Source organism: Falco rusticolus, chromosome 12, assembly GCF_015220075.1.
Source record: "Falco rusticolus isolate bFalRus1 chromosome 12, bFalRus1.pri, whole genome shotgun sequence".
NCBI classification, from domain to species: domain Eukaryota; kingdom Metazoa; phylum Chordata; class Aves; order Falconiformes; family Falconidae; genus Falco; species Falco rusticolus.
In genome coordinates, this window is record NC_051198.1 from 30381769 (window position 1) to 30404379 (window position 22611).

A 22611-nucleotide genomic window follows, 5' to 3' on the forward strand; every position below is an offset into this window, starting at 1 on the left:
AAGAGTTTAATTATCCAGATGACAGCTATAAAATCCTACTCCCTGTGCTTGAATATTTTAAAGCAACAAGGCTCAGATTTTAAAAAATGTGCTTGTAACCAAGTACTTAGACCAAAAACTCATGCTGAAGAAGAGCGCGTATGTGCAATTCACATTTGCATACACAATGGGAGATTACACATGCCCGCATTAAAGATGCAAATCTGTGAGGAGGTTTGTATGTGCTTACTTGACTGTTTGAGCCAGACCCACCTTTCTTTTCTGTTCTTTCGTTCAGGGAGGAATGGTTAAATTATTCCTCGAGGATAAATTATTTCGCATTATTAACTCTTCTTAACAAAGCTGCATAAATTAAATGTAAGATTATCTGCAGTGTTCTCAGTGGAATGATGAGGAGGGAATCTACAGGAGAGGAATGTGGTCAAATGATTTGAAGACTTGCTAAATGGGATGCAAAGCCTCATCTTGCATTCTTAACAAGCTCGGGCATAGACCTGCCTTCTAATGAGCACACCCCGCCTGGCACAGCCGTGCAACCCCAGAGTAATGTTGTAAAGCAAACGGCTCATGTTTCATTTTCTCTACTGAGTCAACTTTTTGCTTTTAGTGATGCTTTTGACCAGCTGCTCCCATTCCCTCTACCTGTAGTGGCAATTTTTGTGATGTGGCCTTTAGTCTGCTGAGCTGGAGTGGCCACATTTCTCGCTCCCCATCACACCACCCGAGAACGTGTGTCTCCAGGAGGTCAGGTACGGGTTCACCACAAGGTACATGCCGGAAGGAATGATGCTTCTATCAGGCAGATGAAGTTTTTTATAGTGTCCTTGCTGCCAGCTCTGATGATATAAGGGCATAAGGGCAAAGATAGTCATAACTCTTTAACTAGGTGTTTTTCTGGGGCTTGGTGGAGACTGAAATCAAGGGATACGTTAAGGGACTGGAGGGAAATCAGAAGGTATGACAACATTTTTGATGGTCACGTTGTCTTTGGAGCGAGCTAGCAATGGGCTCCCAGTTAGAACAACTCCACGTTTTCTCCTGAGCCAGAGCTTGGCTTTGACTCTGTTTCCTTGATACCCGTGGCCTGTCTCTCCCACACACGTGCACACAAGTGCACACACAGGCACACACTTACTTGTATGAACAGAAGACTCAACAAAACAGAGCTCCAAGCCCTGACTATGAAAGTGTGGGAAATAAAATTAGAGTACATCACATAAGAAGAACCATTTATGTATATTAAAAAGGAGAAAAATGCTGGTCAGAGTTCTGTCAGTGGTTTCAAACATACCTTTCTGTGCTTTGTTAACTCTCCAATAGGCTGCAGGAAGGTTTTCTTTGCAGAGTCTCTCATCAGGCGAGTTCCATCTGTAGGTCACAGTGACCCGACTGCGGAGGCTGTGCCACATAAATGCAGCTCTCCAGACAGATAAGCAGTAACGTTTATTGCATACTTTGTCAGCGTATCTCTGGCCATACACTTGTTCTCAAGGCACTTTGTTTTGGTATTTGTTTTATTAAAATAGATTTCAGAAAGGGAAATGTAAAATAGTTCAAAGTTTACACACATAAACATGTTAAGTGCTGAGAAAATCCACAACAGAAACCAGCGGGCTTTTTTTGCATTATAAGCGTAACTAAAATGTATCTTTTTTTTTTTTTTTTCTTTTACTTCTTTCTTCAAAAAAACCCCACTGCTTTAAAAAACTGCTATAAACTGACCAATGTCCCACATAGGGAAACGCATAGGTCCTACAATGCCCCCCACAGTTTGGAAGATGCTTAAATTTAAAATCCAAAGAACAGTGAAAGCCAAGGAGATCTGAGGACTACAAGACAGAGGTTTTTGTCTTGGCAACCACACGGGCAGCCTCCCAGCTTTGGAGCTGCTGCCACAGCCTGAGCTGCCATCTGAGCTCCTGCACAGCACATGACGGTAGAATGACGTGTGCCTCAAGCATTTGTGTGCTGTCCTCCTGCTAGGGACGAGGCAACGTGTCCAGTTATGCAGGCTCTACTTTCTCTTCAAGTACCACCCCGTGTCTCTTCTGGACTTCATCCCTCGGGCCCTGGTCTGACTCTGGCTACAAGACACAAACCTGCAAGGTCTTTTTTTCAGGGGTTTTCATTTGTAAATCGTATTCAACTTGGTTGTGATTCTACAAATGTCTGGGCAAAGTTTTTGCATCAAGGAGCTGAGCCGTACCAAGCTCATGTGCCTGATGTAGCAGCTGCCAGAGGGTTTACAAGGCTGGCTTCTAGACCATGCCTGTGCTGCCCTGAGCTGACAGGTCTCATCCTGCTGCCTTTGCAAACGTTCAGCACCCAGGCAAAAAAGTGGGATGCACTACAAGAATTTGCCCTGTTTATCCACAAAAATGGGCTACTATTTGCCAAAGAACACCCCTCATTTTTGGTCCAAGAATATTCAGGAGCCTTTTTTAATGGAATTAGGATATTTGTCGTTTTGGAACATCACCATTCAGACACTTCCATCGGGGTGGGGTTAAATGGCTACACACCAGTACATTGTATGTGACACAAAGCATTTGTGAAGAAATTATTCCTCTAAGGAATCCGAAGAGCTTTCCAGAGATGAACTGCCTTTCCTGTTTTGCTCTTTCATTCTTCCTTCTCCTGGATCTTGGAGGGAGTGTTACTTGTCTTGGGTAATGAAATTTCTGCCCCCAAACACACTGGTTTACACACTAGGAAGCTGGTACTTCCTTCCCTGGCTAGGACTGAACGACTAATCGTCTCCTGCAGTTATTCACATCAGGTTCAGGTGCTGAAATATGAAGATGATGGCAGGAAATTATGGGTAGAAGCATCAAGATTTGCTACTGAAATTTCAGGAGTTGTGGGCAAGAAACATTCAAAGCATATCACCTTTAACCATGAAGATCCTGAAGTTTTCTCATGGGGCAAAACTGTGAATTGTTTGCAAGGTGGGAATGAAGCCCAGACCCCTATCCTGGTGTTTTCTTTATGCCCACAAACCCACACAGAGACACGCAATCAGCATGAGAAAACCCTACACAAGCCTAAATCTTTGGTGTGATTTGGAATGATTAACCCTCAAAAAAAACATTCAAACCATGTAAAAACTCTGTATGATCATTGAGATGTTATTCAAAACCCCTGTAAAATCAGGAAATCTCAATTAAGACGTTTTTCTCTTTTTTGTTATTTCAACAAATGCAGCATATGTTTTCTTTCAGGTCTTTCCATCTAGACCATCACCTGAGAATGTGCACATGAAGGACTTTTTTTAGAAGAGAAGGGGAAAGAGAACTTTTAGGATTTCACAAAAACTTTTGTTCAGGTTTTCAAAAGCCATATCTGGATCTGTCGTCCTTTACACAGCCTAGGCAGCATACATAATGCACTAATGCCTCTGTATGGCCAACCTGCTTCAGGTACCATGTTAGAGCAGCCCACTGGCCTGGCCTGCCATAACCCAGGGGCACCAGCCCCACAGTAGTGATTTCAACCCAACTTGGTGAGATCAACTTGAGAAAACACCCCCCTTATTGCAATGGGTTTCTCCTGCTCTTGCTCTTCCTCTTTCTTACCTTGAAACCAAATCAACCCCTTGATCCAAACTCAGATGAAATCTGGTTCTCTGAGCCCACCATTCTAGAGCAGCACAAATCCTACCCAAAGTTGTGCAGACTAAGGCAGGTCCATGCAGCGTGGAACAGCAAACATCAGCACAGCTGGAGATGTCTCCTGCCCCTCTGCTGTGGCCAACAGAAATGGAAACAAACCAAGATATTCTCATCCCTAGTAAGTCTGTGCTGAAGGAGTTGACCTTCTGCCTCCTGTAAGCCCAGGAGGTATGATTAATGAAAAGACCCAATTATCTGTCATTTTTATAACATGCTTCACAGGCAAAAAAATTAATTCTGAATTTTTTTTCATTCAACCATATATAACCACCACTTAATTCTCAATAAGCAGCTAACATCTTCTTAGAACGAAGGGAATCTCTTCCTGTATGGTGGGAGATACCAGTTTATACTCTCGTTTATTTCTTGAGACAAGTCTACACGAACACTCTGGCACATACTGAAGTTCTGTTCTTTGTTCTTCAAGAACTGATGGAGATGATGTGTCATCTCTTCTGGCTGTTCACTGAACAAAAATAGCAAAACAGAAATATTTTTTGCTCCTAAAAAATAAGTTTACATGCTATGCTGAAGTCATTATTTAAATTCACAGTTGAAAGTGATTATCACACTGCTTCAGACACCAATTAATGCAAGCAGTTCAGTTCAAGTGATTCAGAGGCACCAATGAATAAATAGTCCCACCACTGCTTTTTAATGCAGGAGGAGGGCAATGGCCATTTCTTGTGTGCAAATTATGAGCAGATGAGGAGGTCTCTGTTCTGTACATCTGGGCTTGCATTTCACAGCAACCAAACTTGCTCAACAGAATGAAGAAATCCCTGCGGAAGGTCTTTGTGAAAATGGCATAGAGGAAAGGGTTAGCACAGGAATTGATGGGGTAAAACAAAACCAGAAGGATCTTGGATTTGGACACTGTGATGAGAGGAACCTTGAGTGAGGCTGATATTGCAAAAAAAGATATTGGTGCCATGCAGAGGAAGTCCGTGAATATCAGTATGGCCATGCGCTTGGCAATCTTGGTGTCACTCTTTGACGAGATGACATTAGGGTTTCTCACAGTAAAGTAGATGCAGATGTAGCAGGCACATATAATAAAAAATGCGAGTACATTCAATACTAGAAGAAATATAACGTAAGCTTGAGAAAACGGTGTTTCTATATCCATGGGCAAACAGATGCTGACCTTCATGTAGCTGCTGACTCCGAATATGGGAAAAAGTGCCACTGTAAAAGCAAACATCCAGCCAAAAATCATGATAATCACAGCATGACGAAGTCGAACCTTGCGGTCCAGTTGCATGGCGTAGGTGATGGTGTGCCACCTTTCCAGGGTTATCACAGTCAGCGTATAGACTGAGAGTTCACTTGCAAACACTGTAAAGAATCCTGCAGCGTTGCATCCTGCCCCAGTTTGCCAGTCTATGGCATAGTTATAATACTGGCTTTTGGTCTGGATATCTACCGATGCGATGAACAGCAGATAGATACCTATGCAAAGGTCTGCAAATGCAAGATTGCACATGAGAAAGCGAGGTACGGTGAGCTTGTATTGACTGCTTATTAAAATAATGAGGACAATAATGTTCCCAGTGATTGCTAAAATGCTGATAAACCATATCAAGACTCGCAGAACGTTGTATCCCATGATATCTTCACAGGGATTGAAAGCATCAGGTTTAGGTGAGCAAGCTACGTTAACTACTTCATTGCATAAACCATAGTCAAATTCGTTCTCTGCTGGGTCAAATCCTATGCCGTAGTTGGAAAAATAATCATCAGCTGCAGATCGTCTGTGTGTCTTATCTCCAGGCTGCTCATCAAGGTCTTGCTTGGCCTGAGACATGCTACATATCGGATGTAATTCGGTGCTGAAATGGTAAAAAGAGTAGAGTTGGATACTAAGAGACATAGCATGAGGCATACTACAAACACAAAATCATCCAGTTCCCATTAACAGCTCAGTTTTTCTGGTTAGATAATTATATATTCTATCTTGGACCTTGAAATTAATAGTCTGGCTGGTCCCTGTTTATAAAATATTACATGCAAGTGTAAATAATTTGGAAACATCATAAAATGTAAGGGAAAGGAAAGCCTGATGATTGCCTTTACTAACAGTCATGATGCTGTTATCCACCTGGATAACACATTGTGTAGGAAGCCTCCCTTATTTCAGCCAAATCGCTCACATAACCTGTCACTGATAAGCTGATTCTTGCATGGAGGAAATACATGATGACGAATTCCGATGTGAGAGCGAACTTTGAAGAACAAGTCAATTCAGCTGCGCCCATAACGAGTTTGTATGATCACAATAATGCTACTGTCCCTTGGTATTACTCTCAAATTCTCTTTTTCCTAAAGTTTTCGACAGTCACTGTGCCATAACTTGTACCTCTGTCAGGGCACAGAACCACTCCAGCCTGTGCCATTCATTTTAAGTATCTCATATCATATTGGAAACTGGCCAGTAACACAAATAAATAGCATCAATAAGTTCATGCAGGTTTCCAAATAATCTCTATAAGCCAGATGCCAACACAGATACAAACACAAGACACAGTAGAACATTTTGCTTAAAATCTGTTCTTCAAAGAAAATGGACTAGAAACCAAGTGAAGCAAAACCAGACCAAGCCAAGTCAAGCCATGCCAAACCAAACCATGCCGAACCAAACCACACCACACTACCCCAAACCAAACCAAACCAACATTTCTATGGAAACAGCAGTTGCTTTTGTTTCTGTCAGAAAGGTTTTTTTTAAACATTTTGATAAATCTCAGTGAAGGCAAGTAAAGGAAAAGAGTTTCAAGAAAAAAATGCCTTTGAAGGTAAAGCTAGTATTTTTTGACAGTTTTATGTTTGGCTTTATTTCCTAGATTATTAACTCGATGCCCTTCTCCATGCCTAGACCAACAGAAGAAACAAATGTTTTGGCTGAGATGATAGAAAGATGATCGGCTCCGTGAAGCTAAGAAATATCAAGGCATATCAACAGGAGATAAAGGGTCAGACTTTACAGCTGCTTCTCCAAGGCCACCTTTGAAGTTTGCTATCTCAGAAACTTGCATCCATAGCTCTGCACAAAACGGACCCAGACCTAACCTGAGTTAAGGAATAAAACAGGTGACCAAGTGTTGCAAAACCAACGCAGTTCAGCTCTGCCTACTTCCATCTACAGCAATATAGGTGTATAATTTCTGAGACAGGAGCTCAGCTTACCTTCCACCCTGACTTGCAGTACATTTGAGACTTTCCAAGCAAGGTAAGTTGAAATTTTTAAACAATTGCTAGCAGTTTAAAAGGGGGAATTCTTTTTTGTAACCTAATTTTACCCTTTGACTTTGTGCACTCACTGCATCTTCCAAAAATTGAGTTTAAAAGGTCTGCAAGAAAGCAAAACTAATGAAGGCCCAGTACCAGAATGTGAGGGACATTTCCTATGAGGTTCTGAGCATCCTTTGCTATTATCAATATTTTTTATCTTGCCTGTCAACTGAGGCAGAAAACTGATTTTCTGTGAGGTCAAATATGCACTATGAAGGTCACAACAGCAATAACAAGGCTTTATATTTTGCTCCCCTGTGTTTTGCTCGCATAAGGATGAGTGAGGTGTCCGGTGTATTGATCAATATATCAACAGTTCTCTAGCTGAAAGGGAATATATGCTCCAAGGAGAAATAATGGGAGAGAAAGTCCCTCAGTTTTGAGAGCAACAGGCACTTGAGGGCACTGAAAACCACTGCAGCTGGTGGTTCCTCATAAAAGAACTGAAGCAAATGTTTCTATCCAGTCATTTCTCAGGTATGAGCCAAAAATAAACCTTTTGGAACCTGTAGTGATAGGATAAGGACTAACAGCTTTAAACTAAAAGAGGGTAGATTTACACCAGGATTTACACCAGTATTAGGAAGAGATTCTTTACTGTGAGGGCAGTGAGACACCAGCACAGGTAGTCCATGGCAGCTGTGGATGCCCCATCCCTGGCAGTGCTCAGGGCCAGGTTGGACGGGGCTTTGGGCAAACTGGGCTAGTGGACAGTGTCCCTGGCCATGGCAGGGGATTGGAACTAGGTGGTCCTTAAGGTCTCTTCCAACCCAAACCATTCTACGATATGACCCTATGATACGATATGATTAGCAATTTTCCCCCCAGATTATGGAGGCACTGCCTGGAGCTAAATCTATCCCCTGACAAGACTACTACGTAAGGCCAATTAAGTATTTCTGAGTATTAAAATTCTTTAATTCTTGAATTATTTTACGGTCAGTGGTCCCAAATAAAACGTAGAGCGAGCTGCTCTGTTTGCTGTGAGGATGGGCGGTGAGGGGTGACCCTGCTGGTTACCTGCACCGTGAGCAGATAAGATGGGCAGTTACCTCTCAATGGAAAGAAGAGATGTCCTCTGGTACTGACTGTTCTTTGCCCTGGGATATTTGCCCTCTGGGCTGTGCAGTGCATTCAGAGCAACAAGATAAAACATTTTTTGGCAAGGGATGGGTCCTTTCTTTCTTTGGAGATGGTGGGTATCATAACACAGTTCATTTATTCAGTCCCTTTGTAACATGCTAACTGTTTAACATCGCATCGCTTGGTTCAACCCGCTGAAAAATAAACTAGAGAGAGGACAACTTAAAGAATAACATTAAAATTGGCAGAGTGCTCTGACAAAAATAAACAAAAATTACTACCTTTGTGCAAGTTGTTATTTTATGTGCTTTGTCTGGATCCAGTGACAGCAAGATCTTGTGTTGAGAAACACACTTAGCAGAATAAACGGTCCCGACCTAGGTTCTGTATTGAGCCCTATCTCAAACCAATCATCCTCACTGAAAAGTGACATCAAATGAGTTGTGAGCAACTGATATTATGTTCTCATAAGATGAGGCCCAAACACGACTCCTGATGCTGCCACATTTTTTAAAAAAGTAGTATTTCAAGTGACAGCTCCTCCAAAGAATAATGATCAAGTGTAAGGACAGAGTCATATCAATGTCATTCTTTCAGGCTGAAGGTGATCTTTATGTCTAAGAAAGCCAAAATCTCGCTGAAGTTCATAATGGTCCATGTCAAGTTGAGGGTTTTAACATCCAGCCTCTGCCCTATCTGCACTTCCAGGATATTATTTTCCCATCACAGAAAAATGTGAGGGGGTTTGAACATACTGCACTGGGCTTGTCCTAAGAAAGCAGTTTACCTTCTGCTAGGCTAGAAGTTCAATATTCCAATCTGATAAATCCACAGATCAATATTTATCATGGCATCCTTATTGGAATGGGCAAAAAGAAAGTATCAAAAGTGTCTACGTTTTTAATTTGTGTCTCAGTCTGCTGGAGCTGTGCTTGATGTGACAGACTCCAAAATCTAGAAAGCACTGCTGCTGTGACAGGTTCAAACTCTCCGTTATCAGAACAGTGCCTGTTACATTATCAGAACAGTGCCTACTCCAAGGTGCAGGCAGATCTGGGAGAGGTGGTCGAGCATGATCCACTATGGCAACTTATTTTATCTAAGGTTCTTAGACAGAGTGCTGCAAAAGTCTCAGACAGGGGAAATTAACATAAATAGGGCAGCCAGAAAGGAGCCACACATCCCTGATTTCCCATGCGAGCACCAACTGCTGCTGTAATCCTTAGAAATGAACTTCTGGGGATGATGAAACATCCTTTTTATCCTCTCTGGACTACCTGGAAGCATTCTGAGACCCAATCAGCCATGGGAGAATGACCGCCTCCTGTGAAGGTGCACGGTGGGTCAGGTCCTGTCAGGGTGTCACCACCACAAGTAATGCCCGCTGCACTGAACCAAGCATAGCTTTTGCCAGAGAAATGATACGCATCGTGTGACCAAGGACTGCAAACTATTAATAACGCTTAAACAACCCAAGCAGTCTTCAGTGCACTCGCAGCGTGTGCCAGCTGTCAAGAAAACTGCTTTGAGATGAAAGCAGGTGTAGCTACTGTACGTGTGACTCATCTCTGCTGAGGTGTGTGGCCATACCTTTGGTATTCCAACTGATCGAAAATGTGTCTGGTTTCTCTCTTTAAGCTGAAGAGAGGATATCAGTCTCCTACTCATTTCAGTACAAGACACATGACTGTATGAAAGAAATTACCATTTTTAATTGTTTTAAAGCAGTTAACAGGAGGGGTTGATCTGAGTAATTGGTTCTAATAATTTTGCGTTTATGCTTAATATTTTGTAAAAGATACATCTGGTAACTATTAAAAGTTACATATAAACACATTCAACTTTGTTCTGTCGACTAGGGTGGCACAGTTCACACGGACATTCATTCAAGTGATCCTGGCTTACGTATCATAAAGAAGATGATACATACTCCAACTTGAGTACTATTTCTTACCATTGCACCACACCTGCTGCTGCTGGGGACTGTGAAGTTGCTCCAGCAGCAGTCCCACCACCGCGTGGGGCTCCAGCCCAACTCGCTGGCCATCTGCACGTGGGTAACGTGAGCTCTGTGCGGTTTGGTGGCATTTCTCTGCAAAATTACACTTGCCCAGGCTGTGGGAAGGGCTGTCTACATTCTCTTTGGATTCTTACCTGCCAGGGGAGAGGCTTCCAGTGGTGGGGCTATACTAAGGGGGAAGTGAGTGCTGTGAGCTTCAGTGCCCTGGGGCAAGTGTGACACAGAAGATATTTAAAGTCCAGGTGAGGGGACTAGATACTGAGAGCCTACCAGAAGGCTAGGGCCATTTCCTCCTGTAGCTTTCCTTCAACAGTAACTCCTGCCTTGTGTTTGATGAGTCCAGTTGCCTGATTTAAGGGGTGGATTCTGAGATTTGGGTCCTGATTTAACCCAAGCAGCCCAGAAGCCAAGCACCTTCAAAAATATGAATCATGATGATATCAAGGTCCCTTTGCAGATTCAGGACTAAATGTGCTTCCATTGGACTCATTGGAAAATAACACTTTGCCACTGGTGCTGGAAGGACTGGACCCATTCCTGTGTAGCAAGCTACCAAGCACCGTGCCTGCACAAGCCTGCAGAAGTACATAAAAGCGCCTCCTGCTGATAAACTGTCCTAGAAGAAAGTTTAGCATTTTGGATCAAAAATGAGCACAGGGGGATGGATTCTGTCAAATACTTCCCTTATCACTGCAGTCTCCACCACCAGACTTGCACCCTACACAATTTTGCAAACACATGTAGGAGATATTTATTAGCTACCAGCACAAGCAAGATCAGTTTCCATTGCCTGGTGACAGTACAATGCTACAAGTGAAATAAAACGCTACTATTACAATAGAATCTACTAATAGTTTATGCTTCCCCTCTGTCTGGTTTTATTTTTCTTTGAAGTGTTAGGCAAATTCTGAAGACAGTGTCTGGAGTTATAACAATGATCCACTTTTTTTTTTTTTTTTTTTTTTTTTCCTGTCATGGCAAATTCCAAGTCTTTGAGGGCATCCAGTAAAGGAAGAACTTCAAACAATTACAAAGGCTTCTGTAGGTACCAGTTCCTCATGACCTCCAGCTGCAAAAATTTGGGAGGTTCATTAGCTAGTTAGCATGTGCATTTAAATTCTATCTAAGCACCTGAAAATACTCAATGAGCATCATTAATACCTGAAGTCTCACCGCAACTTGCTAACGGAAAATTAAAACAAACATGGAAAATTACTTTGGGAGTCTAAAAAGACCCCTCGCCCTCCCACCCCACTCTGTTGATTTGGGTAAAAGGGGTCAGCTCTAGTTTAACCGTTTCAGAAACTGTGTCCAACAACATTGTGCATGTAGACTTGACAGATAATCTGTGGTGCTTGGTTGGGTGGTGTTCCAATATCAGTGTGGCTTTCTGAGAGAAGAGTTTAAGATCACTCAGTGGTCCTATTACCCTCCTGGATTGATAGCCAAGCACTGACCAGCTTCTCTGCAAACACAGGTTTTCCTCCAGCTACCTCCTGAAAAGTTATCAAACTTTTTCCTGTGGAATGTCTTCAGTGTGGCTCCAGGCCGGTCCAGGATGGCAGGTCCTGGTGAAAGATGGACCTACGACAGGCGGGGGCTAGAGCTGCAGCTGGGGAAAACACTGATGCTAAGACAGCTATGGAAATTTATTACTTCCCTGTAATGGAGAGGCAGTGCACTGTGCAGCGTGCATAAACCTATATGTATTATATATTTATTTATCTGCATCCATTTACTTACCTGCACCGAAGAGATTTTCTATTCAGATTTGGAGGAAGTTTATTTAATTTGCTATCAACTGCTAAGAAGCACCAAAAAGAAAAAAAAAAACAAAAAAAACCAAAGAAACCACTTACTTTTGTCTTTTCCAGTTTGTAAATGCACAGCAATGGCTAGGATAGGTGAAGTTTGCCTCAATCAAAGATCTAAACTTGCTTAAATCAGGAAGCTTTTTTAAATTATATGTAGACCTTGCTCTTAGCTTCTTAATGAGTTCTAATCCATGACTTGGCAGGAAACTGATTCTTGTCCTTGAAATATCCCTTTAAGAAAACACATGAAAACCTTGGTAAAAAGCAAATTCATTTCTGCTCGGCAGTGGATACGTGTTTTAGACTGTCCTACTCATTCTCAGAGTAGCGATTGGGAAGAGATCAGCTGGAAATCTACACTGAAAAGAGAATCCAGGGATAAATTAGGTGTCCCTCCAGGAAACCTAAACTAATATCCATTGTAAACAACAATCAAGTGATGCTAGTCTGGTCTGGGGAAAAAAAACCCCAAACAAATCTCATAACCTTCTGGGTAAGAATTAGCAGGACAGAAGCCATTAGTGCCATATGATACTGGGTTTAGTAGATGCCCAGCAAATGCAACAATTATCCCAGAATACTGTTACAGGTTAAAAAAGGCTGATGAAATCACAACAGAAGTTTGCTACATGACACACATCATGGGAAGGCTGCTGTGGAAAAAGCAATAAACACAAAGAGAGAGGCTCACGTGGGTGTACATGTATGAGAAGTTGGGGATATTAGGTTTGGTACTCATTTAGAAGAAAAAGAGATTAAAGAGAGACAGGGGTGACATGGTTCAAACTGTGAGAAACAAAAAAATAACATTTCCAGAGGTTTAAAAAAAACACAGCCTGAAGAGAAGAAAGGGGCAAGATTACAGGAGGTTAGGGGAGATGTACCTGTGTGGAAAGCAATCAGTGTGGGACAGGCTATCAAAGGCAGTGACGGAAGCAGCAGCTATGAATGTATTACAGAGAGCATCAGTGGGGCTTTTAAAAGGAAACACATTGCACAAACAGTAAACCTTGACTTGTGCCATGCAGGTGAGGAAAGGGAAGAAGAACCAAAGGTGCTCCATCACCACACTAAGAGATACTTGGGAACCTGTCCCCATGGTTCCAGGGTGCAACAGCTGGGGTAGAACATCCCCACATTTCCCTCACTGCTTCACAGACTGCGTCCCTCAGCTTGTGACAGGAGAGCGTGCTCCATTCTCTTAAGAGCAACAGTAAAAATGAGCTGTACAAAATCACCCTGCCCTTCAGCCCGTGTGTTCTTATGGCTGAGACTGATCCAGGATACAGTGTTTGCTGAGGCTGCTCTGCTCTTCATTCTCCAACAAAAGAAAGGAATTTTCCCTAATCAAGGAATTGGACTGAAAATATTTGTAATTTTCTCCATGTCCCCTCCAAGGGACAGTTTCCAATTCATCTGTAACAGTACGATGCCAGGACAACATGTTATTTGATCTCTATTACCCAACACGCACAAATTGTTTTTATTTTCATATTAATGCAATACAGTGATGCCACGTGAGGGGGAGACCAGGCTTTAACAACATGTAATAAAGTTTAGACAGTCGCTATGTACATTTACACCTCTGTTCTCTATCCTAAGAAATGAAATTAATGGCATGGAACGGCTTGGTTTGACCTCCCAGTCTGTACCCCAGGGTGGCCAAGTCTAACAGGTGCATAGGCAGCTAATCAAGCGGTTAGAAAAATGGGTGGTGGGCAAAGGTGATCTTTGTGTCCGTGCTGAGGCTTTGCATCCAGGCTCCGAAGGAAGCAACCGGACCATGAACGGTGGCAGCAGGGGAGCAAACAGACGCCGCTCCACTGCCCCGGGCTGGGGCCACGGCTGCTGCCAGCAGGGCAAGGCAGCCTGGGGGAGTGGGAAACGCTCGGAACTTCGTCAGGTCGGGCTGACAGAAGCCACGCTGTGGTCCTGAGGTTTCTCTGGTCCTGACCTGTTACTCGTGGGAGCTAAAAGCTGATGAGCCATTTTAGGCTATCGATTTCTGACTTAGACAGTTGAAGAAGTAATGAGGTTGCAACAAGCAACCTCGATTGTTTCATGGACTGACTATTGCCCTTCGTGTGCTGCCTAGTGAAAACTGTCACCTGGAGTATATGCACATGACTCAACAGCTAAACAGCAGTTTTCTGCCTAAATTCATAGACAGCACCAGTCATGGCATCGTTAAGAGCCTGTGAAGCTTTACAGGGGCTCATAATTCTGAACAAGAGCATGGGAGATGTTTTCTTTGCCTTGTTAGCTGAAAATCTTTACTGAGTCCAAACTATTATTACACTGGATGGAAATAACAAGTAAATATGAATAGGAATGTCACCTAGACTTAAAAAAAACCCAAAATGCTACTGGATTTCTATCCATCTCTAAATAATTTCTTAAGTATTAAAAATTTTTCCATGAAAATTCTTCTGCTAAAATTATTTTGGTTTATCCTCACTTTTGCGCATCAACAGAAGTAAGTTAGGGAAAGTGCATTGCGTACTCCGGCGGGGTTTGTTGGTATTCTGTTAGGGATGGTTATAGATACACCGCTGCAAATCCCTGAACAACAAACACCGACGTCGTGTTGGTGCTTTAGCAACTTATTTCGCTGAGACATCACACGCAGACCTCAGCACAGGGGTTCTTCGGGATGTTGCTGTCTAGTTAGAGGCTTGATAAATTAGATAAACATGATGAACAAGACGATAAAGTGGCAGTAGCAAATCAAACCAGAAAGCATCAGTGACTGGGATACATGTTCTTGTATTATTATTGTTTGGCTGCTAGTCATCAGCCTTGACAGCAGCCGGTGCAGAGCAGCAAAGTGCATCTGACTTCTCTTCCAATCACTTCTCCTTCCCACTGGGAGTCTCTGTTGGATTAGCAAAAATACTGACCAGCTGATGAGGTTTGAAAGGCACATACAGAAATAGCAAGAAATGGCTGGTGGAGCAGAAACCAGAGAGGGGTAGACTGATCAGCGAGAAAAGGTTTCCCTGTGCTTATATCGAACCTGATCTCTGGCTGTGCCGCGGGGGCTCGGCTGCCCAGCCACGGGTCTGCTGGAGCTCTCCTGCAGCCGCCTCGCATGGGCTTCCCGTGAAAGACAAATTGCAAGCGTAGGATGGACCACAGACATACCTTGCCCTGCGTCTGAGTCAGGATGCAGTGAGAGAACTCCTAAGGACTTCACTAAAAGCTGGTGTAAGCCACTACAGCTCCGGGAGCACCAGGAGATGATTAAATTAAACGCTACGGATGAAAATTGAAGCTATGAAACTCCAAGTTGGAAATACAGTGTATTTCTGTATAGAAGGAATATATATAGGTGTGGGAGTAATTAGCTATTTGATTTACTTGCCTACTGTCAGCGCTGAAATCCTTTAACTCAAAACTTGATGTCTTTCCAAAAGAGAAATTCTAATTCAGCCAAGAGCTGCAAACCCGAGAGAGGAATTGATTTGTGAACCTGTGTAGCCTGCACAAGGGCTAGGATGGTGCTTTCTGACATCGCCCTTTGTGTCTGTGGCTCTTTCACCTTATTTCAGTATGTGGAATGACAAAACAGAAGTTGGCATTCAGTGACTGTAGAGCACTGGTTCAGGAAGATCAGGAGTTAAAACATTCTGACGCTCATTCTAATGAAGCGTGGCAGTCAGTGACACAAATTTGATTGCAACAACACTATTTGTCCCAGCAAAGATATGATTATGGGTCAATCATTCCTGTGAGTGAAAGCGTATTCCTGATGTAGTCTGCAGTGACAGATGAGTAAGAAGGCTCTTCTTTCATGATCTCAGTCAGGATAAAAAGGAAGTTTCCCATCTATAGAATAGTGGGTGTATTGGTAACGGAACAGAAAACTTCTTACAGAAATAACCTGGTGTTAGAAATTGAACTATCAAACAAATCTGAACTACAGCCAAATCCATTTGATAAACCTCCAGAATACGACTGAGAAAGCCTCTGATGAACTGGTGAGAGTTTTTTTGTCTCACGAGTTACAGAGACTCCCATGTCTCTGTGGCAGCTCTTGTGTGCTGTGGCTCGTGCTCAGAAACACAAGCAGTTGCGGCACTCACAGGCATTTTCAGACCCCATGGCAAGCCGTGGCTTGAAGCGATGGCTCTGAGATCCATGAGCATCCTGCTGCTGAATTCCCTCCTGCTGAGAGCTCACTTCCCAGCTTATCACACACCCAAGGCACTCCGCTGTAACCGCATGAGATATCTCATACCTCTCTCCGCAGGGGATGGGACACCGCTAGTCCTGTAGGGTAGGGGGCTTATCTTCAGAATATTAAGCTTCAGAGATGCAGGGGCAGACCTTCACTGGTAAGCAATTCAGATTTAAGCTACGAGGACCCCCTCACCTAGTCGTGATTTTGCTCAAGCAAAAAACTAACAGCATTTTTCTCTGGGAAAAAAAACCCAAAGTAGAACTACTCTTACAGAACTTAATCAGCTGTGGAGAGGAATCTGGATCTAAACCCTCGGATCTAAATACTCCCAAAAACTTGAGGACAAAGTGGAAACATGGATTTAGACTGAAATTTCAGTTATGGCTTCAACTTTGGTTGTTTTGGTGTTGGTTTGTGGGGTTTTTTTTTGTTTTTTTATATTCAGAACTACACCCCCAGTTTTGAACTCCAAGGTTTGTGAGATGTTGAAATCCAGACTGGCATTCACATGTTCTTCTCTGTTCTTTTCTAGGGAGTGACTAATGAGAAAAACAGTATCTGAATGTTACTTACAAAACAACAGGCCCATTGGCTCCTTGGAAGACCTCATCCGGTAATTTTTCCAGGTTGCGATTATCACTTAGATTTCTGAAAAACAATGATATTTATGCTAAAACAATCTGAGATTAAGAAAATAGCTTGCAGCATTTACTACCTTCTGATGATTGCTTTTCAAAATAGTAAACAACAGAGATAGTTACAGCTCATCCAGGCAGGTTCCATTGAATGCATGATTCTCAATTTCCTGAATCCCATTTTTATTCAGCCATCTGCAACAGAGAAAAAAAAAAAAAAAAAAAAAAGTTGTGTTCTTATTCACGCTTCTTAACTAAAATGTAATCCAAATCAGTGAAAGGGATCTCAAATTTATTTATTTAATAAAATAAATAATTAATCATTTAATTAATTATTAAATGGATATTCAAATGGTGGCATTTCTACGAATGCTAGGTTGTAAGATCCCATTAGCTGGAGGAAGGCTTTGGAGATGACAGACATGAATGGGGCAGGTGAGCAGGACCTTCGGGGACAATAGCCGGAAGTAGTTTCTGAAGCAAGGGTGGATCTGATGGAGATGCTGCCCTGCTGATGGCTCCCCTGGGAAGGCTGCCGCAAAGTCAGCCAGGCTCTTCCAGGTTAATCCCAGGAAGGGTGAGACCAGGATCTTTTCTACCAGTGCCATTGGTGCCACTTAGTTTTACTTTTTGCAAGATGCTTTTGAAACACAGGGTCATGGCTTAACCTTTGCCAGTTATTAGAAACAAAAACCAGACCGCTATCTGCAGTGGTCTCATGTCGGCTGGGCAGGCGGGGGTGATGCTGACTGTCAGCGAGCAGGGCAGAAGCATGGCGGGGTGGTAGTGGTGCCAAACTGCCCGGGGAGCAGCGGATTCCTCCTACATCTGCTGCCTCAACAAATTATGCTGCCTGTCTGCTCTTCTGCCCCAGTCCTGCCTCCCCGGGTTCCTTCCCCCAAGAGGAGACACAGGTAGTAAACCTGGAAATTGAAGCTCCTGGGGCTTTCTGCCAAGTTTTTACTGTAGTACATTATCTAATTAACATTTAACGTCCTTCCCTCTCTTCCCTTCACAGTCCTAAAAATTTACATTTGGGTCAGTTATATTTATCATCTTTATGGTGCAATCTTTCACCTCACTTTAAACGTCACTTTGCAACTCACGCCCTCTCCAAAAGGCAATGACAGGTCTGATTGATAGCAAAAATGGCCTGATTTAATTAAACTGTCAGCAAACCTGGATGTTTGGTTTCTAATCCACACTGAAAGCTGAGCATGCAGGTGACCCACGTGTCTAAGGTCTGAGGTGGTGAGCTAAGGTCAGCATGAAAATCAGTTATGGGTCTGGCTGGAAGAATTATCCTTTTGACCATGACAGGCAGATGTACATAGCTCCATGTCTATAATGTCTGTCAGGTCAGATCAGCAGAGCTGTCACCGTCCCCTTTGCTTGCAAGCACTATTAGACATGAGTGAGCAGGCACAGAGGAGAGACATGCCCCTGCTTATAATATTTAAAACATTTATTATATTACATTGATCTTGCCCATTTGTAGCTGCCAGGCTGATATATATTAGTACAGTATTAGCACGTACCGCGCTCCCTCACTGAACATGATACTAACGTGATGAGATACTAAGGTTGTAAAATCAGAGTCAGTCTTGCCATACAGTGTGGACCGTACACTTCTGTCACCTGGCTAATTGCATTCAAGTAGTAAAAAGAGAAAAAAAGAAAGAAACCCCCGACCCTATAATCCCAAGACCTCATAATACCACATATAGACAAGTTCTATTTAAGACAGGTTCTCCCCCCACTTCAGCCAGCATCCTTACTGACTTCACTAACTCTCATGTTAGGAACGAGTGACAATGGAGGCGGAGATGCAGAGCTTGGACATATGGGCTTTTACTCACCATTTCATGGCTATTACAGTATTTTTAAAAGACACTTAGAAACTCACCCCGTGCAGGAGGCCACTGCCCCTGAGGTACTATGCACCCCCTATTTCAGGGCAGGAAAGCTCTATTTTAGGCTCTAAGTGGCACGCAGACCTGGAAGCAAGGCGAATTACTTCCATAAATTCCTAGTACTTTTTTACCAAATGTATCCATAGTTCCAGCCTGTGCTGATCCCTTGCACAGCACAAGGTCACATGCAGTCCAAATTACTGGTTTAAATATACGTGGAGCCTGCCACAACTGAACCTGCTAAAATTGTGCCTCCCTAGAATACGGGAGTTTAATGGGTCCTGAGTGTTTTTAATGCCATCTTGACATGCCTGGTTTCACAAAAGGAGGTTGCTGTACCGGTAGCTTTCTATTGCATTGCATAGTGACTCCAGTTTTGTATAGTAACCCAGCAGATTTGGGTCTAAACTGCGGTAAGTTCACCACAGCACAAGGAAAGCCTGATAAGGGACCGTCAAAAAGCACACGTAGGGCCTCTGCCCAAGGGACAGCTACACTGAGCCGGTGGGTGGTGGCACAGCTCTTGCTGCTCCTGCACGCACCAGTAGGCGTGGGGAGCCCCTGGCAGTGGGGCCGTTGCAGAGGCAGAGCAAAACAGCTGGAAGAGGACATGGTCCCCATCCCCAGGCCAGTTCTGCTAGCAAACCAGCAGCCTTAAGTCCTCCGAGAGAACTGTCCTTCAGTGCCCAGGCAGTAATCATAGAAGCAATGAGACATCCTGGGGAGAAAGGGGAAGCCAATTTCATGGTGCTCGAGTGGCACAGAGAGGTCAAATCACAGTAAAAATCTGAGATATTTATCTCACGCCTTAGTGGTATTATGGAAACAGATACAGCGCTTGTTGCACAGCACTCTGAAAGCACGAAGTCCCACCTGAGTAGCAAATATCATTGCAGGAGAAAAAGATAAACCAGTGCATTTGGGGTATCATTACTTGAACATATATTTGAGAAAACTGTGCGCGTTTAAAACTTCAGGGAACTTGATGCAGACGGAGGTTGTGCATAACTGATGGGGAAAAAGGTGAGATAACAGCCGAGTGACTTGTTACTGGCCTCTTTTCAAATATTGATGGTCTGACCTTGCTCCCACCAAAATCAACGTAAACGCTATCAATCAATTGGATCTTGCTTGTTTACTTCAGCATACGAGGTAAACTGCACGCACGCAGTGGGGAATTTTTCCAGTCCGGCTACTGGCTAGGTGAAACGAAGGCAGTTTGTTAGCCAGCAAACATATATATTTTGATATACTGACAGAAAGAATCAAAGGAGCCAGTTAGTTCATTAAAATGCATGACTGTTCAAGTCAAATGTAGAGCCATCTAACCATGCAGCTTGAAACTGCATTGTCAACCAGCCTGTGTCAATGCCTTAACACCGTGTACAAATATCCTGCATTTCAGCAGCATCTACATATATTTTGCCTGAGTAATAAATGTTTTTGAATGATGTGTCTGACTGTAAATATTTATGAGTCGTGCCACCCTTTTGAACACAATTTGTATCACATGGAGCTGTTGTTGTAGGTGGAATATGTTTAACCTTGGCATCAGTAATTACTAAATTTGCTCTATGCTGTGCTTCTCAAATAAAGAGCAGGACTAGAACACAACAACAACAAAAAAACCCAAACCACAAAACCATTCATTTTTCATGGCAGGGAAAGAGAATACTGAGATTTAAGGGGTAGGGGAGAAGTCTAAAATCTCAAATTGAATGTGGAAGCATATGAAATAGTGCCCATCCCCTGGTTTCCTTGACCCTATTCTGGGAAAGAAATGAGCTAACAAGGAGAATAATGTACTTGCAATGTCTTACTCACAGAATCACGCTTTCAGAACTCAGGCCTGTGAATGAATTTCTTTCAATTGTACGTATATTGATATTGTCTTGAATATCTCTGAAAAATAAAATAAAACAGAAACTACACCATTTTGTACCTCTGTGACCCTTTCAATATGATGTACTACTTCATTTACTACAAATCAAAATACTACAGTATTTTCCCTTATATTCGATCTGAGGAAGTGTTACAGGCAGAGGGTAATGACTTAAGGTTTGAAGACATTTTTTCACAGCACAAACCTTCCTGATAAAAAACGCCGGAGCACAGCATTTCCAGCACCCCCATACCTTCCTCCCAAACAAGCTGAAGTCATTCAGATGCGTAAAAGCTTGGGTCTCCCAACCCTGAGGCGGATGACATCGTTCCTCCCGCAAGCCTGCTACCCAGAAAATACAAGCCGAGGGGCTGCGAGGCCACCCCTTCCCGCAGCCTCCCTGCCACGAGAAGGGAACACCGTTAGCCTTTTGGGCCTGCTGCAGGGGGTACCTACCAGTCCAGCAGTCACCCCCCTGCCCATGCCAGCAGGATTGCTTATAATCTTTTTCTGACGATGTGGGACCCCTGTCAACACGGTCTGTTGGGCTGACAAGCAGGAACGGCAGATATACATTCTGTTGCTTGCTCAAAATAGACCACAAATAAGTTAAATAGTATTACTCATGATTTAGACTGGGGATATGGCTGTTTTCACGCTGTTTCTGTTGGAAAGCATGGAACGAAATTAATTATCTGCAAAGCTCGAAATTAAGTGTGGCTCCAGAATTATCTCATGCTGACAGTCGAATGCAGCCACAACTCTGCATTAAGTGACATTTACATAGAGGCCTCGTCCAGCAAACTGAGGGCAGCAGAGGTGGGAATAGGGAGGGAGCACGGCCCCCATACAGGTGAGGTGTACCCCTCTGCTAAGGACCTGCATGAGCCCTTTATAGACATCAACAACTCATCAAGACCTATCTTTGGGTCTTAAATATTGGCACAAAGGAAGCCAACAGGAATTTTCTTATTGACCTCAGTGAGGCCAGGGTTGGAGCCAAGGTCTAGTTTAGGGCTCCAGCAGTACTGAGGGTTGCTTATTCTTACGGGAAAGTGAGGAGTTTCATGTGGAAAAAAACACAAACCACTTGCTCAACAGGACAAAATATTCAAGTCTAGTTAAGACTAATGATAAACATACAAGTATACTGGAGGAAGGCTCTGTAGCTCCGTGTCTGTTGCATTTACTTGATGGTTTCAGGGAGCCCTGAAGTTCTCAGGGTTATGTATGTCAAGCATATTACAGAAATGTATTTATTTTACATGTGTGTATACTATAGTCAGGCATCCCCCTCTATGTTTTCTATGCATTCTTATTTATATTAATGGTCATTGCTAAGACAATTGCAAGGATTAATTTTTCTGCAGCTTGAAATCTTCTAATCAAAGATGTGAACATGCAGAACTTTGCCTGTGTGTTAACAATAGATCTTGTCGAAAGGATGAGACGAAATAGCTGGTTATTTCCTGGGTTTTCTGCTTTAAATTATACTAAGAACTGATTGAAAAATGTATGTCAACATATTTTTCAGTGAAAAAAAATCAAACTTTTTCTGACGTGTATTTTTCACAGAAGAAAAAGTGCTTTAATAGAAAAACAGCCCTCCTTCACACAAAATTTTACACAAATATTTTTTTTCCTTGTTGGCACTGGAATTTTCCATTGAAAAAAATATTTTGTTCTCTGAACAGCTTTACTACCAGTGAAAACACATGAGCATAGCAGAGGTATTTTCCCATGGGTTGGTTGGGGTTTTTTGTTTGGTTTTTTTTTTCCCCACCCCGTGATGTGGCCACTTCTCCACAGAAAACAGCTCTGAGACCAGCAATTCTTCCCATGCTGGCCAGAGAACTGTCACCAGGTGGCAACAAATTTCCACTGCCACCAGCCTGGTTTGTATTTCAACTGGTGAAAGAGGAGTAAAAGGCTGTTACCCATCCCTTGGGCCATCCAGGTAACGCTCTTAGCAAAGGAAGAGCGGTCTGTAAAGTGGAAATTACAATGCTTTGTAGAAGGGAGACCTAGAGAGAACTGAGACCTTTCGGGCCATATTATCAGCAATGCCTGCAAAATGACAACCCAGAATGCTACCGTGAAGATAATAAGCAAACACAAG

At 42.9% G+C, this 22611-nt stretch overlaps 1 protein-coding gene across 1 annotated transcript in view; it reads right to left on the reverse strand.

Annotated features, from left to right (window-relative positions):
• Positions 1-1497: 1497 nt before the first annotated feature.
• Positions 1498-22611, reverse strand: part of FSHR (follicle stimulating hormone receptor) — an 84174-nt gene continuing 63060 nt past the window's right edge. The window contains exons 6-10 of the mRNA XM_037405943.1: positions 20435-20512; positions 16824-16892; positions 16636-16710; positions 11925-12110; positions 1498-5503 (exon numbers count right to left, since the gene is read on the reverse strand). Coding sequence (XP_037261840.1) covers positions 4273-5503; positions 11925-12110; positions 16636-16710; positions 16824-16892; positions 20435-20512 — 1639 coding nt within the window. The 3' untranslated portion in view covers positions 1498-4272. The remainder of the gene's footprint in view (positions 5504-11924; positions 12111-16635; positions 16711-16823; positions 16893-20434; positions 20513-22611) is intronic.